Source organism: Narcine bancroftii, chromosome 3 (assembly GCF_036971445.1).
Source record: "Narcine bancroftii isolate sNarBan1 chromosome 3, sNarBan1.hap1, whole genome shotgun sequence".
Classification (NCBI taxonomy): Eukaryota; Metazoa; Chordata; class Chondrichthyes; order Torpediniformes; family Narcinidae; genus Narcine; species Narcine bancroftii.
In genome coordinates this window covers 285,519,430-285,536,603 of record NC_091471.1, presented here as the reverse complement: position 1 = coordinate 285,536,603, position 17,174 = coordinate 285,519,430, and the positions used below count along the sequence as shown (strand labels likewise).

The 17,174-nt window shown below is 41.2% G+C and overlaps 1 protein-coding gene across 6 annotated transcripts in view; it reads right to left on the bottom strand.

The window, feature by feature from the left end:
• The window catches only part of slc35e1 (solute carrier family 35 member E1), a 302,175-nt gene that overhangs the window by 123,256 nt on the left and 161,745 nt on the right, over nt 1-17,174 (bottom strand). For all 6 annotated transcript variants that reach the window (XM_069928467.1, XM_069928468.1, XM_069928470.1 and 3 more), the window contains one exon: nt 5,837-5,911. In XM_069928467.1, coding sequence (XP_069784568.1) covers nt 5,837-5,911 — 75 coding nt within the window. Of the gene's footprint in view, nt 1-5,836; nt 5,912-17,174 lie in introns of those variants that run through there.

The window sequence follows — 17,174 nt, the reverse complement described above, 5'->3', positions numbered from 1 at the left end:
GATTTGAATTGAGAATGTAGGTGGTTTCATGGGCAAGTTTGCAGATGACATAAAATTTGTGGAGTTATTGATAGCAAATGTGTTTAAGGATACAGCAGAACATAGATCAATGAGAAAACTGGGCACAATAGCAGATTAAATTTAATCAAGACAATATGGGGTAATGTACTTTGGGAAATTAAATTCTGAAAGAACATTTATAGTAAATGCAGGGAACTTAGGAGCATTAATGTACAGAGAAACCTTGGGTTCAGGTCCATAGCTTAATGAAAATGGATAGGAGAGTGAAAAAGGGATTTGGTATGTTTTCTTTCATGGGGTGAGGCACTGGATATATAAATGGAGACATCACATTGAACTGTATAAACCATTGGTTTGTACAGTTTTGGATACCACACAACAAGAAGGAGGTGACAGCAACAATGAACGCGCAGAAGAGATTCATCAGGACAGTACGTGGAATTGAGGGCTCCAGTTGTAGGGAGAGATTTATTTTCCCTGGAATGTAGGGATGACATTCGAGGTCTATAAATTTATGAGCACAGATAGGATAGTGTTTTTTTTTTTCGAAGACGAGGACACACATGAAGGGTGAGACAGGCTAGATTCTTCTGTGCTATCATGGCCATTCATAAATACCCAAAAATCCTCTCTACTGAAAACTAAGAATGGAGAAAAACATGAAGGATAGGGAGTAAGTGCCCACTGAACTGTTCATTACAGAGGTGTACCTGAATGCATCCCACAGTAAAGTATTGGATGCCAGCCTTGCCATCATTTCAGGGGCAAAGTGCATTGGTCAAAGTTCTAAAACTCACTAGAGAAGAATTTCAGAGAAATTCACAGCCTCCTCTTCCACATTTGGGAAAAGGAAGTCATGAGAGAGAATGCCAGAGACTGCAACTTGGTGTCTTCAAGAAAGGATAAGAGGGCTGCTAAACTAGAGAGGGGTCTCCTTGTTATCTGCCAATGGGAAAACAATCTTTGGGGTTCTCCTCAACCATCACCTTCCCGTGATTGAGTATTGCTTGCTGGATTTCAGCTTGGATTCCATTCAACTAGAAGAACAATGGACATGATTTTCACTAATATTCAAGAAATCTGTGATGCAGAATATTCTCTGATCTCACAGGAATTTTTGTCTCCCTCAAAAGAGGTTTTCAAATTTGTCTTTAACCTTCATCTGCAACATGATGATACACAAGCTGAAGGCCAAGAACATACCTAATCCTCTTCAGAGTAGTGTCAAATAAGGACATGCCATCATTCCCCAAAGCTTCCCTATATCTTTAATACAATGTTGGACCATCAACACCATTGCAAGTCATCAGTAAACTCTCCCAGGAATCTGCAGTATTGTGGTGCAAATTGCAGTCAAGTCACCGTCAATGATCAGGCCATGTTACTTACTTAATAGAGCTCAAAAACAGGGGCTATACTGAGTACCATTGCAGAAAAAGTCTACCATATGGATAGTAAAAATTATTCAAAACACTGACAAGTGTTTTGCTGGGCCAATCATAGTCAAAGAATAAATAATTGTTCAACCAATGTTGCCACCACTCAAAAACGAGGTCACTCCAATCTCAGTCACAGTTGCAACATGGCAATGCTATGTGTACGTGCATGCTTAGTGGTCAAGTACCAAGTCATTGTCGACTTGTTGATTGAAGCATATAAAAGAATGGACCAGCAAAACAAGGTCCTCTTCCAACCTACACACTCCATAACTAGACAGTAAAGGTCTATGCAACATCTTGGAAAAAATAGACCACGTTCATATCAAGGAAGAACCACTTGGCAAAAGCAGATATTGATGATAAAATGTGCTATAAATTTCACTATGTTCAGAAACCCATTTATAAATCCAGGACTCAACCATTATAAATCTCATCATCTTGCATTTTTGTTGGCTTCAGTGACTTGGACTACCTGGAATAGGCACCTTAAGGCAGTGGTTAGGTACCATCAACACCATTTCCATGACAGCTAGGCAAGTCATCAGTAAACTCTCCCAGGAATCTGCAGTATTGTGGTGCAAACTGCAGTCAAGTCACCGTCAATGATCAAGCCATGTTACTTACTTAATAGAGCTCAAAAACAGGGGCTATACTGAGTACCATTGCAGCAAAAGTCTACCATATGGATAGTAAAAATTATTCAAACATATCTTCACTCCCTCATTGGAAGGAATACAATGCCTCCAAAATCAGTGGCTCATGAATGCACAAAATGGAGGAAGAGCATTCTGATGAGCATGGAGAATTTCAGCTTCTTGGGGCTAGAGCGAGCATCAGGAACAAAAGGAGCAACAGACCACCTTTTCAAACTTGTCCTATGGTAGAGTCTGCATATCCTGAATTAGCCTCATTACATGCCACAGAAACCAGAGAACTAGTGAAACAAGTCATTCTTGTTGATTAGAGACTGCCATTGAAGAAACTCTACTCATATAAACTCCCTGTGATTTAATCCACAATAATATTAATTTATTTTAATATTTGTATTTACGTATTGTGCATATGTATCATCTGTCTGTATGCGTGTTGTGTCTGTAGGTGTGTTTGCAGTGGTTTTACACTGAGGACTGGAAAACGCCACTTTGTCGTGTCACTCTTGTATAATTGGATGATAAACAAACCTGAACTTGATCTCCAGAGTGCTCAGGTTAAATTGGGAACAGATGTTCTCAGGGAGATGCACAGCAGAAATGTGAAGGATGTTTTGGGACCATTTGTGGAGGGTTCTGGATATGTTTATCCCATTGAGGGAGGGAAAAGCTGGTAGGGTAAAGGAATCGCAGTTGACAAGAGAGGTGGGATAACTAGTCAAGAGGAAGGAGGAAGCATTCACAAGTTTAGGAAGCAAAAGTCAGGAAGGATTCATGAGAATTGTATGGCAGCCACAAAATAAATTATGAAAGGACTGAGGAGAGCGAGAAGGGGGCATGAGAAGGAGCAAGGAAAACCCTACTGCATTCTACATGTTCTTGAAGGATGACATGCTTGGAGGCAGAGGAGATAGGGAGATCCTAAACTAAAACTTTATTTCAGGCTAATGGGCTGCAGCATGTCAAGGTTAAGAAAGGGAAAAAAAGCGTTGAATCTAAAATAAAAGATCGACAAGTTCACAGGAATGAATGCAACATACCCCAGGATACGACAGGAATAGATTGCTGGTAAGTTTGCAATGACCTTTGCATACTCCCTGGCCAGGGATAATGGAGGACTGGAGAATAGTAAGTGTCGTCTCTTTATTTAAGAAAGGTAATAGGAAGAATCGTAGAAATGGTAGACCAGTGAGTCTCATGTCAGTGGATTGCAAACTATTGGAGAGGATTCTTAAGGACAAAACGTGAGCATTTGGACACTGCCTTCTCAGAAATAGCATAGCTTTCTGCTTTCTGAGGCACAAGTGCTGCCTCACAAGTGTTATTCAAATTTGAGGAGGTAACAGAAGAAATTGATGAAGGTATACCAGAGGATGTGGTGTATATAGATTTTAGTAAGACATTTGACAAGGTCTCCCATGGTAGACACATTCAGAAAGTCATGAGATCCAAGGATCCTTGGCTGCTCGAATTTGGAATTAGCTTGCCTGAAGAAAGCAGAGGAAAATATCAGATCGAATATATTCTGTCTGGAGGTTGGTAACTAATTGCATTCCACAGGGATCTCCTCTTGATCCCTGCTCTTTGTGAATCTTTTGTGTGATTTGTACCAAGAAATGGTAATTTGCAGATGATACAAAAGTTGGAGGAGTTGTGGTTAGAGTAGAAGACTGTTGTAGGTTGCAATAGGATATAGACAGGATGCAGAGTTGGGCAGAGAAAAAGTAGATGGAGTTCAATCAGAATCGATCTGGTGATGCACTTGGGAAGGTCGAACGAAGGCAGAGAATGTGGTTAATGTCAGGATTCTTAATAGTGTGGAGGGACAGAGAGATCTTGGGACCTAGGGTGGTTAAGAAGGGATTTGATGTGCTTACTTTCATTAGTTAAGGGTCTGAGTTCAAGTCATGAAATAATGTTGCAGCTCTACAAAATTCTGATAGACCACACTTAGACTATTGCATTCAGTTCTGATCATCTCATTATAGAAAGAATAGCCACTTTTAGGTGTTCCCAGGAAGATTATGTGCCGGCAGACATGACTAGGGGAGTTAAGCTGGCATGTTTAGGTGGCCACGGAGTGAACGCCTTTCTGGCACTTGAACGTGCCAGCTGACTGATAGCCATCTAGCAGCGAAAGCCGGCTACTCGGGACAGTGACCTAGTCCCACCCACGCTACCTTGATGTCTTTACAGTGTGTCAAGGCATGACTTACAAACAACTCAGGCATGACTTGACTCACGTGGCCAGTCTCTCCCCCATTGACCTCCCGACTCACGCTGCCGGTGCCTCCCCCCCCCCCCAGCCCGCCCGACTCACTATTCGAACCAAGAGTCACCGTGACATCAGCCCATCCCCTGGCAGCCCGGCTGCTTTCAGCTGCAACAGAGGATACTCCAAGCAGGATATTACACCTCCTGGAGAAGGGTTGGGTGAGTAGGCCTCCTGGTCGGCTTCTCCGGTTTCAGGTGGCCACAATACAGCTGCACAGGAGCATAATATGCGGCTTTACAGTCGGGTATTGTGGCCATCTGAAAGTGCCTAATGTAGATGCTTTCAAGAGGGTGCAGGAGAGATTTACCAGAATTCTGTCTGGATTGGAGAACATGTCTATAAAGTAAGAATGATAAAGCTGGGGCTTTTATCTTTGAAGTAACGAAGGACGAGAGACATCAATATAAGATTTGATAGGGTGGACAGCCAGCATTCTTCAGGTGATAATAGCAAATACCAGAGGGCATCTCTGTATACCGTGAGTTATGGGGAGATGTCCCCATAACTTTTTTTCCCCCTCCCAGAGGGTGAGAGGAGCTTGGAATATATTGCCTAGGTGATGGCTGAGGCTGGTACAATAAGAGACAGATGTGCAGATGGATGAAAGAAAAATAAGAGGGCTATAGGTGTGAGGTAAGGACAGATTAGAATGTTGTGGAGTAGATTTATATAGGTTAGCACAGCATCGTGGGCTGAAGACCCTGTATCGGCATGTTCTATGTTTTAAAAAGGGAACACTGGAGGTGGATATTTCAGAGATCAAATTTTTTTTAATGTTTCTCAGTGTAGATAACAAATATGCATCTGATTTTTAAAAAATTTAGACATACAGCCAGTAACAGGCACGTCCTACCTGTGCTACCCAAATACCCCCATTAACCTACAACGCCCATATGTTTTTAAGGGTGGGAGGAAACCAGAGCACACGGAGAAAACCTACAAAGACACAGGGAGAATGTGCAAACTCCTCAGACAGCACCAGATTCGAAACAAGGTCGCTGGCACTGTAATAACGTTATGTCAACCACGTTTCTAACCATGCTTCAGTATTCCATGAGAGTTTTGTCTGATTACAAATTAATTGACCTGTACCAAACAGAAGAAGCTATCACTGAAGTTTTGACACCAGTGGTCCCCAGAGATATCCCATTATTTTTGAACAAGACATACAAAGGTGTTCTCCATTTCACAGCTACACTTCAAAGTTGCTGGTGCCAGTAAATATATGCAAGAGGGTAAAGCTTTTTATAAATTGAAACTATGGACTTAGGGAAAATTGGAGAACGTGTTTTATGCAAAATTCTGCCATTTCATTAACCTGGTGCTGTTTAGCAAGAAAGTCAACAGATTTTAAATCATGCCTGCAATGGCAGAACAATTTCAAAATGTTCTCCCTGAATGTCTTCTACCTTTCTGATCCTATCCAACCATGGTCTGCAGAAATTATTTACCTCGAGGGCCTCTTTGGTAATGGGATACTTCTCCAAACTGGAGATCACATCCAGCACCGCCACCATGTTATGGATCTAGAAGATAATCACAAAAAACAGAATTTTTAGTGATTTTTCATATTAGTCTACAACAGTTGACATTAATGCTCCAGATTTCTCCAAGGTTATAAAAAGGGATCAAAGTGTAAATAGATAACCATAGCTTCAAAATAACCAGGCAAACCAGGAACAAGTACACTAGCAAGATTTCAAAGAAAGTTTTTGAATCAGATTAATTTGGTCAAATTAATTTGATTATTGAAACCCATTCTTTGCCAGGAAACATTCAGGAAGACTTTGCCAAGTAGATTTACAGGTTAACTTGAAATGAAGGTTTCCAAATTTAAGCCATGATGGCTTATGTTATTATTCAACTTTTACCAGCGTCCAAGACAAAATATTTTCATTCTATTTCAGCAGACTGCTATGAAGTGTTAATTAAACTCTATTTCTTTGAAAAAAAATCACTCAACTGCATCAGCAGATCTCAGATATTTCACAGATTGGACTATATGGTTAATAAATGAGTTGGTGCAAGCCCACTTAGCTATGAAAGCGCAGCATATTCATATTAAGTTCCCTTTAATTCATTCCCAGGTTGCTCTCCCTGGAACAATTAGAGGTCGAGGTGGATGGTGTACTTAAGTGTTCTGTTTACTCAAGCTGCTGTGGGAAATCTGGAGTTGCAAGTCTCAACATGGCTAACCTTACTTTCAGTCTTACACACACACACACACACAATAAATAAAGGGCTCATGTGTCACCTATCAAATGGTGGAAAATTCTGCCCAGATTGCATTTTGTTAGATTATTGCCCTGGGAGTAGGCATGTTTACCTCAATTCTCCAAACCAAAATAAGAACATTACAGGCATCTCGCCTGTTGAGCCTGCTCCACCATTCAACAAAATCATGTCTGATCTGGTCATGGATAGCTTCACTTACTTGCTTGTTTTCCATAACCCACAATTCCCCCTATTACTAAAAAATGTTTCAAATACATTTAATGAGGCAACCTCTACTGCTTTATTGGACAGAGAATTCCACAAATTTACTACTTTCAGGAAACAGCATTTCTCTTCATCTGTCTTAAATCTACTTGCATGAATTGAGCCCACATCCTTTTGTTCTAATATAATCTACCAGTGGAAACAACCTCCCTATTTCTATTTTATCTAATCCTTTCATAATTTTAATGTTATTATAAGATGCCCACTCATCCTTCTAAACTCCAAAACTATTCAATCTCTCCTGATAAGCTAACCTCATTTCCGGAATCAACATTGTGAACTTCCTCTGTCCCGTACCCAAAGGCAGTTTCTTCTTAACCATCTCACAAAATACTGAGGTGGAGTGACTCTGTGTGAAAAGGACAATTCAGCTGATTCTCCCTGACAGGGGAATTATTGAACCACTGCTGTGACATGCAGTACTCCCTCTAGGGGCGGCCCTGTACAAATGCAGCAGAATCTCCTTGCTCTTAAATTCAATTCTTCCAGCAATGAAGGACACCATCCCATTGTTGATCACCTACTGCACCTGCAAACTGACCATTTCCAATTCACATACAAGTACTCAGAGGGTTTCCTTCCAAAATGGATGATTTATCAATGCTGTCCACCATCTGCCAGACCTTTGCCCACATAGGCGGGCAGAATGACTAGTGTAGTGGTTAGCGCAGTGGCTTTACAGTGCCAGCGATCAGGACCAGTGTTCAAATCCCATGCTGCCTGTAAGAGTTTGTATGTTCTCCCCGTGTCTGTGTGGGTTTTCCCAGAGTGCTCTGGTTTCCTTTTATTTTTCAAAACATACCAGGGGTGTAGGTTAATTGAGTGGCACAGATTTGTGGGTTGAAATGGCCTGTTTCCAAGCTGTATGTTTAAATCTAAATCATTTAACCCCTTTGGTCACTGATATAACTTTAACCTCCTATGACAATTTACTTTTCCATTCAATTTTTATTTCACCAGCAATCCTAGATACATTATACTTGGTCCCCTGCTCCGCGTCATGTATGAATATTGTGAACAATGTTACATCGCAGACCAACAACAATAGAAATTCACCAAGGCGATGTTTATATTTTTCTTTTAAAACACTATTTTTTTATGAATAACTACTAATAATATAAAATATTTGTCATATCAACCCCAACTATGCATGAATGTGTGATGCCTAGACTATTACAGCTTAGGCACAATTCTAAGTCATTCCAAAGTTCAGTCTTAGAAATTCTTTGTCGAAATGCAGGCTTTTAAAATGATACACAGAAGTAACCATGAAGGAGGTGGGAGAGACTGACTGACTGGACTGCCAAAAACTCACTAATCCTTGTTGAGTTTCTTCCAGAGAAACTATCCTTTCGTATGAACATTTGTCACAACTCCCCCTTTCCTTGCATTTGGGAACAAAACGAGTGACTTTCACGATGCATCCAAAACCCAGGTACGGGTCCAACAAAATTACCTTTCTTTTTGTCATTGCGAGAGGATTTGAGTCCAGGAGTAGGGAGATCCTGCTGCAGCTGTACAGGGCCTTGGTGAGACCACATCTGGAATACCGCGTACAGTTTTGGTCTCCTTATCTGAGGAAGGACATCCTCACTGTGGAGGGGGTGCAGAGAAGATTCACGAGACTGATACCAGGGATGGAAGGACTTGCATATGAAGAAAGATTGGATAGACTAGGCTTGATTTCTCTGGAATTTAGAAGATTGAGGGGGGGATATTATAGAAATATATAACATTCTTAAGGGTTTAGACAGACTAGACGCAGGAAGTTTGTTTCCAGGGCTGGGAAAAACTAGAACCAGGGGGTCACAGTTTAAGGATAAGGGGGAAGATTTTTGGACTGAGATGAGGAAAAACTTCTTCTCTCAGAGAGTGGTGGATCTGTGGAATTCTTTGCCACAGGAAGTAGTTGAGGCTGGTTCCTTGTCAATATTTAAGAGGAGGTTAGATATGGCCTTTGTGGCTAAGGGGATCAGGGGGTATGGGGAAGGAACAGGTACTGAACAGCCATGATCATATTGAATAGCAGTGTATGCTTGAAGGGTAAAATGGCCTCCTCCTGCACCTATTTTCTATGTTTCTATGTCACAGCAATGGTTCCCCTGTCAGGGAGAATCAGCTGAATTGTCCTTTTCACACAGAGTCACTCCACCCCCGTATTTCAGAGATGGCTAGTGGTCAGTAATGAATGCTGTTTCTTCTAGTGTCCCACTCACATGACTCTCTCACCACCTGTGTCCCTGGAAAAAGCAACAAATGTTCTTTCTCTTCTCCAAAGAATCGAATTTGGGTACAGTCTGCTGCCACCATGCATCTCCACAGCTGTGAATGGTTGCAGTCAGTACTAGCCCCTAAAATGATACACTAAATGAAATGGGAACTCACAATAACATTTTAAGGGCTCAGGACTGATCCTGCGGCACACCACTAACCACTCACTGCCACCAGAGAAACATGCATTTATCCCAACTCTCTGCCTTTTACTGGTTCACCAATCCTCTAGCCATGCCAATACATTACACCTAACTATGTACATTTTTATGCTGAACTTTCCTCAATTTTAGGTTGATTCACTTTCTATAGTCCCTCACCCATACCTTTCCTACTACTCCATAGGCAGGGGTAATATGCACGTTCAGTAAACTTGGAAGGATATTAGAAAGCTTAGCATATGATTTGGTCATATCGATAGCCATGTCCTACATCAGTTGAGGAACTTGGTCAAAACCTTGCTGGGTGAACTGTGGATGCAGAGCAGCAACTAATACACCATGGTTGATGGCTCTGAGAGTTAAAAGGCAGAGTTTAATAAAGGTACATAGCAGTATATGTATTTGACTACAAATTATGTAATAATTCATTACAAGACCATGATGGGTTAACAACCTATAAAACCAACTCAACAATCTAAACCTACCCTACCTCACACCCACAACTGTCTTTTAAATGTTCCTATTGTACCAGCCTTCACCACCTCCAATGGCAATGCATTCCAGGCACCCACCAATCTCTGTCTTTTCACCTGCACTTCTAACAATCTGGTGTACTCCAATGTGGTCACTACATTCAACAAATCAAATGCTAATCTTTTTGCAGGGTAATCACTTTGCAGGGGCCATCCCGAGCTTCCTATTACCTGCCACTTTAAATCTCCATTCCACTCTGATCTTTTGGTCTGTGGCTTCCTGTACTGTTGCAATGAAGGCCAAGCCAAGCTTGAGGAATAGCACCTGTGCATGTTGCTGCTTGCTTGCTTGACTCAAGACTGAATTCTACTTCAGTTTATTTGATCCAGTGCGACACACAAACGTCCTGGAGAAACTCAGCAGGTCACCTAGCATTCACAGGAAGTAAAGGGTAACCAACATTTCAGATCCAGGCCCTCCAAAGCACTTGCCCCAGCAACTAACTTGATCTCAATGTATCACTTGCAGGCACAACTTCCTGCTCTGAATTTTACATCTCCCACATATTCTGTATAGATTCTCACTACATCTGCTCATATTCTATCAATGACAAGGAAAACGTTTATAGCTCATCCTCATGGAAATGGTAGTTTTACACTTTTAGAGACATCACCCATATTTCAAGCAAACTTTTTCTCTCCTTCCAAGTTCTGATAAAGGGTCTTCATCCCCAAATTTTAATAGTAAATTTCTCTTCCTGCAGATGCTGCCTTATCTGCTGAGTGTTTCCAGTATTATCTGTTTTCATTTTAGAAGTAATATTATTGATATACGAGATTTTGAGAGGGATTAATAAGGTTAATGCTAAGCGGATGTTTAGAATAATTATTTATTTTCATGAACATTTTTTTTTAAACGAAATTTGTTGTTTTACACCAGTATTACTTACAATGCAAATTTGCTACAAAATTACATTTAAAAATAAATAAATTAGTGCAAAAATAAGAGAAAGTGAGTGAGCGTCTGTGGTTCTGATGGCAGAGGGGAAGAAGCTGTCCTTGTACCACAGGGTTTTTATCCCCTTCCTGATGGTAGCAGTGTGAAGAGGGCATGGCCTGGGTGGTGAGAATCCTTGAGGATGCTGCTTTCCTCAATAAAGTGGAGGCTAAAGACTGATAGTGCTGGATGAGTTCACAACTCTGTAGTTTTTTCTTGTCCCGTGCATTGGCACCTCCATACCAGACAGTGATGCAACCAGGCAGAATGCTTTCTACGGTACACATGTAGAAATTTGCAAGTCTTTGCTGACATACCAAATCTCCTCAAACTCCTCATTAAGTATGGCTGCTGTCAAGCCTTCTTCGTGATTGCATTGACATGGAGGTGTAGACACCCAGGAATTTGAAGTTCTTTACCCTCTCCATTGTTGACCCTTCAACAAGGACTGTTCTCCTGGTTTCTTCCTTCTTAAGTCCACAATCAGCTCCTTAGTTTTGCTAATGTTGAGTGCAAGGTTGTTGTTATGACACCAATCTACTAGCTGATTTATCTTCCTCTTGTACGGTTCCTTACTGCTGCCTGTGATTCATGGTGTCATCGGCAAATTTGTAGATGGTATTTGAATTTGTCTAGACACAGTCATGGGCTTAGAGTACGGTTAGGCAACCTTGCCCGCAATCCAAATTTATCCAGCTTGCAACCCAATACAAAAGTACCATGTGCTCCCGGCCTCGCCGATACAAGTACAGGTATGCGCCACTTACCATCCATTCAGACAACGTCTGACCACCCCTCCCCCCCCCCAAACCTGATATACAAGGAACACACACACCTGTTTCTGCTACACTCTGCACTTTTGCTTTCAATTTATACAACCCCAAATACAATAGAGCACCCACAGAGGCCAGCTCTTGTCGCCATTTATTTTGATGCATTGGCCGCCCCATCTATAGGTGCTATTTTGCATAGATACGCCCCTACATTATTGAGTGTATATGTCTATTTCAGTTAATTTGCGTGTATTTAAATATTTGTATTATAATGTGAATACATGTATCTTTTTATTTAAAAATTATTTATCACACTGTGAACCATATCAATCAAAATACATACAAACATTTCCCTCTTAAATATACACAATGGCATTTTCTCCCCCTTTTACCCCCCACCTTCCCTCGCCCCTTCCCACCCCCCAAACCCATTAAACGTTCAACATATACAATACAATAAAACCATTAAACAATGTCATCACACAATGAAAATAAACAGGAAAATTGTGTCATCTACTTTTACACACTGGGTCAAGTCATTTAGTCTTATTATCATTTTATCATCATTTTAGGTGGTGGAGGTCCGTGGTAGGCCCTCTCTGTTATGTTCCATGTACGGTTCCCAAATTTGTTCAAATAATGAGACTTCATTTTTAAAAATTTAAATATTCATTTCTATGTACCATTGCTGTACTCTCAGGCTTTCTTGTGATTTCCAGGTTGATATTATACATTTTAAAATAATTGAATTTTTCATTCCAAGCTTTCAACAAGTTAAACTTTCTAATTTTTAAGAAGTCATTTTTGACTGTCCCTGAAAGTGTGAAATTTACTTTGATGTGTTGATACAACTTTTCCAGTGGTAAAGATTTTGAACTATTCCATTGGAAGGCAGGATGCCACCATCTAAGATCAGAACTAAATATTTAAAAAAAGAGAGATTCTAAAGCACCCTTGATGGACAAGGTTGTATCCCTAAGATTGCGACAAATATCTCTCATACATTTTGAAACTGGGCAAGGATCCTTCAGCGCTGAAGAGTTTATTCAATTGCTATTCTACAAAACATAGACTCCCATTCCAAACTGGAGCTTTTTTTTGCTCATTTGGCAAGTCCAATTCATCTAAATATAAACTGATTTGTCCAGTTAAGCAGGTGTTAAGCATCACCTCGTACATCAAAAAATATTAAATCACTTTTTGTTTTTATCCACTCTTACGGGCATACTACTAGTTATCATTGAACATTGCTTTAGAAGATCTATGATGTTAGAGAGGACATGCATGCAACCCACATAATCAAAGCACTGAAAAATAATCAATTTTGTCAACCTTCAATGAACAATACAACACTTGACACAGACGGTACAATTAAAGGCCAACTCGAAGATAGCCTTATTCTCATTGGATGCCAACATCCTCCATTTGTCTTATTTACAAACCACAGCATCACAGCTTAATTGACTATACTTGAAGATACTAATTGCAGAGCAAACTATGCATCTAACCTACATCTAGCAAACTGACACAGCCGCACTCACCAAGTTGACAAATGATCACGCTGCCAATTATTGCTGACCAAATCTAACCAATGTACTGGTCAATTACACAGTTGCACAATCTTTTGGCTTGGCTTCGCGGACGAAGATTTATGGAGGGGGTAAAAGTCCACGTCAGCTGCAGGCTCGATTGTGGCTGACAAGTCTGATGCGGGACAGGCAGACACGGTTGCAGCGGTTGCAGGGGAAAATTGGTGGGTTGGGGTTGGGTGTTGGGTTTTTCCTCCTTTGTCTTTTGTCAGTGAGGTGGGCTCTGTGGTTTTCTTCAAAGGAGGTTGCTGCCCGCCGAACTGTGAGGAGCCAAGATGCACGGTTTGAGGCGATATCAGCCCACTGGCGGTGGTCAATGTGGCAGGCACCAAGAGATTTCTTTAGGCAGTCCTTGTACCTCTTCTTTGGTGCACCTCTGTCACGGTGACCAGTGGAGAGCTCGCCATATAACACGATCTTGGGAAGGCGATGGTCCTCCATTCTGGAGACGTGACCCACCCAGCGCAGCTGGATCTTCAGCAGCGTGGACTCGATGCTGTCGGCCTCTGCCATCTCGAGTACTTTGATGTTAGGGATGAAGTCGCTCCAATGAATTTTGAGGATGGAGCGGAGACAACGCTGGTGGAAGCGTTCTAGGAGCCGTAGGTGATGCCGGTAGAGGATCCATGATTCGGAGCCGAACAGGAGTGTGGGTATGACAACCGCTCTGTATACGCTAATCTTTGTGAGGTTTTTCAGTTGGTCGTTTTTCCAGACTCTTTTGTGTAGTCTTCCAAACATTAGAGTGGCTGAATGCACAATTCAGTTTAGCTCAGAGCACTCTCAACATGGATACACATCCCATTCTTCAAAGTAAAAACACAAAAATGCTGGCGGAACTCAGCAGGTCAACAGTGTACTTTAGACAGTATAGCAATGATAATGATACAGTACATAACCAATGTTTCTGGCTTGAGCCCTTCATCAAGGGCTAATATAAAGTACATTGTTTGACCTGCTGTGTTCCTCCAGTATTTCTATTTTTACTTCAATCACTACATCTGCAGATTTTTGTGTTTCACTCCAAAGTTCAAAGTTATTGTCAGAGGACATACTTGACATCCATCACATACAACCCTGAGATTCTTTTTCCTGCGGCCAGGAAGAATTTCTACTTATCAGTAGTGCAAAAAAAACTGATACTTAAGATGTGTATACAAAAGAGAAATGTAAACAAGAAAGAAATGTAAAGAAACTGTAATACAGAAAATAAATATTCACTTGAAAAAATTATAAACTAAGAGTCCTTAAATGAGTCTCTGATTTGTTGTTCAGGAGTCTGATGGAAAAAGGGTAGCAATTGTACCTCAAGCTGGTGTATGTCTTATATCACCTATACCTCTTTCCTGATGGCGGCAGCAGCGAGAACAGAGCATGTCCTAGGTGGTGTGGATCCTTGACAAATGCTCCTGCTCTCTGCTGGCAACAAACCATGTAGATTTCCTCAATGGTGGGGAGTGTTTTGCCAGTGATGTACTGGGCTGTGTCCACTACCTTTTGAAGGGCTTTTCACTCTTGGGAGGTAATTGAAAGTAGGGATGGGGTGATAAATTTGGAGGTAATGCATTAGCATGGATAGAGGATTGATTAACCAACAGAAGGCAGAGAGGTGGGATAAATGGGGATTTCTCTCTATCCATGTTAATGCATTACCTCCAACTCCATATATCCTGAGCTCACGAACAGTCTTTTATGCAGCATCTTATTAAACACCCTCTGAAAATGAGGCTGATAGGAACATCTTCCCCATTTCCACCAAACTGCCACTTTTCTCTCTGAATTCCCATGTTCAGTGGTGAGTGGAGTACTGCAGGGGTTGATGTTAGACTCGCAGCTGTTCACAACATACATTAATGATTTGAAAGAGGGGACTTAGGGTCGTGTATTCAAGTTTGCTAAATGACACTAAATTGAGTGAAAAAGCAAACTGTGCAAAGGATGTGGAGAATCTGCAGAGATAAACATCGGTTGATTAAGCAAGAGCCTGGCAGATGGAGTACAATACGGATTAATGTGAGGCTATCCACTTTGGAGGAAAAAAATGATCAATTATTTAAATAGTGAACGATTGCAGCATGCTGTTAAGGGACTTGGGAGCGGTTGAGCACGAACTGCAGAAAGTTAATTTGTAGGTACAACAGCTAATCAAGAAAGCAAATGCAATATAGGCCTTCATTGCTTGACAGATTGAATTTAGAGCTGGTGTGGCCCAGTGAGTGCAGGGGGTGATGACTAGGCCAGGAATGGGCTATTGAACCCAATTTAGAATCCAGCGCTGTCTATAACGAGTTTGTACTTTCTCCCTGCATCTACGTGGGTTTCCTCTGTGGTCTCCCACTGTTCAAAATGCACCGGGGGTTCTAGGTCAATTGGGTAGCACAGGCTTGTGGGCTGAAATGGCCTGTTACTGTGCTGTTCGTCTAAATTTAAAATTAAGAATATTGAGGGAGAAAAAAATAAGAGCAGGGAGGTTCTGCTGCAAATGTAAAGGGTACTGGTGAGGCCATATTAGAAGTACTATGTGAAGTTCTGGACTCCTTCTTGAGAAAGGATCTACGAGCTTTGGAGACTGCGCATGGGATGTTCACCAGATTGATTCCAAAGATGACAGGGTTAGCTAATGAAGAGAGATCGAGTCGCCGAGGACTATACTTGCTGGAATTTAGAAGAATGAGAGGGGATCTTAGCGAAACATACAAAACTATGAAAGGGATGGATAAAATGGAGGCTGGAAAGTTACTTCCACTAGTAGGTGAAAGACAAACTAGGAGACATGGCCTTAGTCAGACGAGTAGATTTAGGACAGAGATGAGGACAAACTGCTTCACCCAGAGAGTAATGAATCTGTGAAATTATCCAATAGTTTAGCAAATGTACATCTAACAGTTTCTAAAGGTAGACAGTATAGATGACTATTATGCAAAATGGAGGACAGGGATTTCAAAAGAGATTGATAAAGACTGAAACAACTCTGCCCTGTCCGCTGAGCATTTTTGACACTATTTTTATTTCAAATGGAGGAGAGGGAAGTTTGTGTTATGTTCTGAGCTGCATTAACCACCTTCTATAGCTTCTTTCCATCTTGAGCAGTGCAACTCCTGAACCCACAGTGATGCATCCAAGAAACTTGCTTTTAATGGTGCACCTGCAGAAGTTATTGAAGATCAAGGGATCATGGTGAACTTCCTTAGGCCTCTAAGAAAGTAGACACACCGACCGGTCGGTGCACATTCTTGACCATTGTTGCATTGTGATCATCGTATGTCAAGTCATTGGAGATGGTTATTTCCGCTTCATTACCATTGATGTGAACAGAGGAATGGTCTCTTTGCCCCAAATCCCCTCCTGGAGTCAATGATCATCTCAACTGATGTTGAGGGAGAGGAATTTTGGCACCATGCCACTCGACTTTCAATCTCTTTCAAGTATTCTGTCTCATTATCTGATATCTGGCTAACTGTTATGATGTCGTTGCTGAATTTTAAAATGTTGGGAATTAAGAATGCAGAAAATTGATTGCAATCAACGCAAATTCTGGACAAAGACACATGAGTATGCAGGGAAAAGAAGGATAAGTATTACACATAATCACCTGATTCAGTATAATTTGGCATCATATTTCAAAGACTGATAGGCACATGGAAGCCAAGAAAAATTGAGGATAATGGGTGTATGGTAGGGAAAAAAGATTGTTGTAAAGTAGGTTTACATGGGTCAGCACACATTGTGGGCTGAAGGGCTGTACTGTAATGGTCTGTGTCTATCTCATAGGCAGCAGAAATTAGTCATGGAGTCCCACTGTCTGGAAATAGTCCACAAGCTCACTTTGTGCCAAACATAGAATCTTCTTGCTTTAGCCCCACGTACTTACATTGGGCCCATACCCTTGTAATCGATATAGTTTTCCATATTTCTTCAAGAAAACTAAAATACCTGCCTTCTCCACTTTGTCTGGTAGTTCACTACAATATACTACCTCACTCTGAATGAAAGATTGTCCCCTCGGGTCCCTTCTGAAACTTCCCT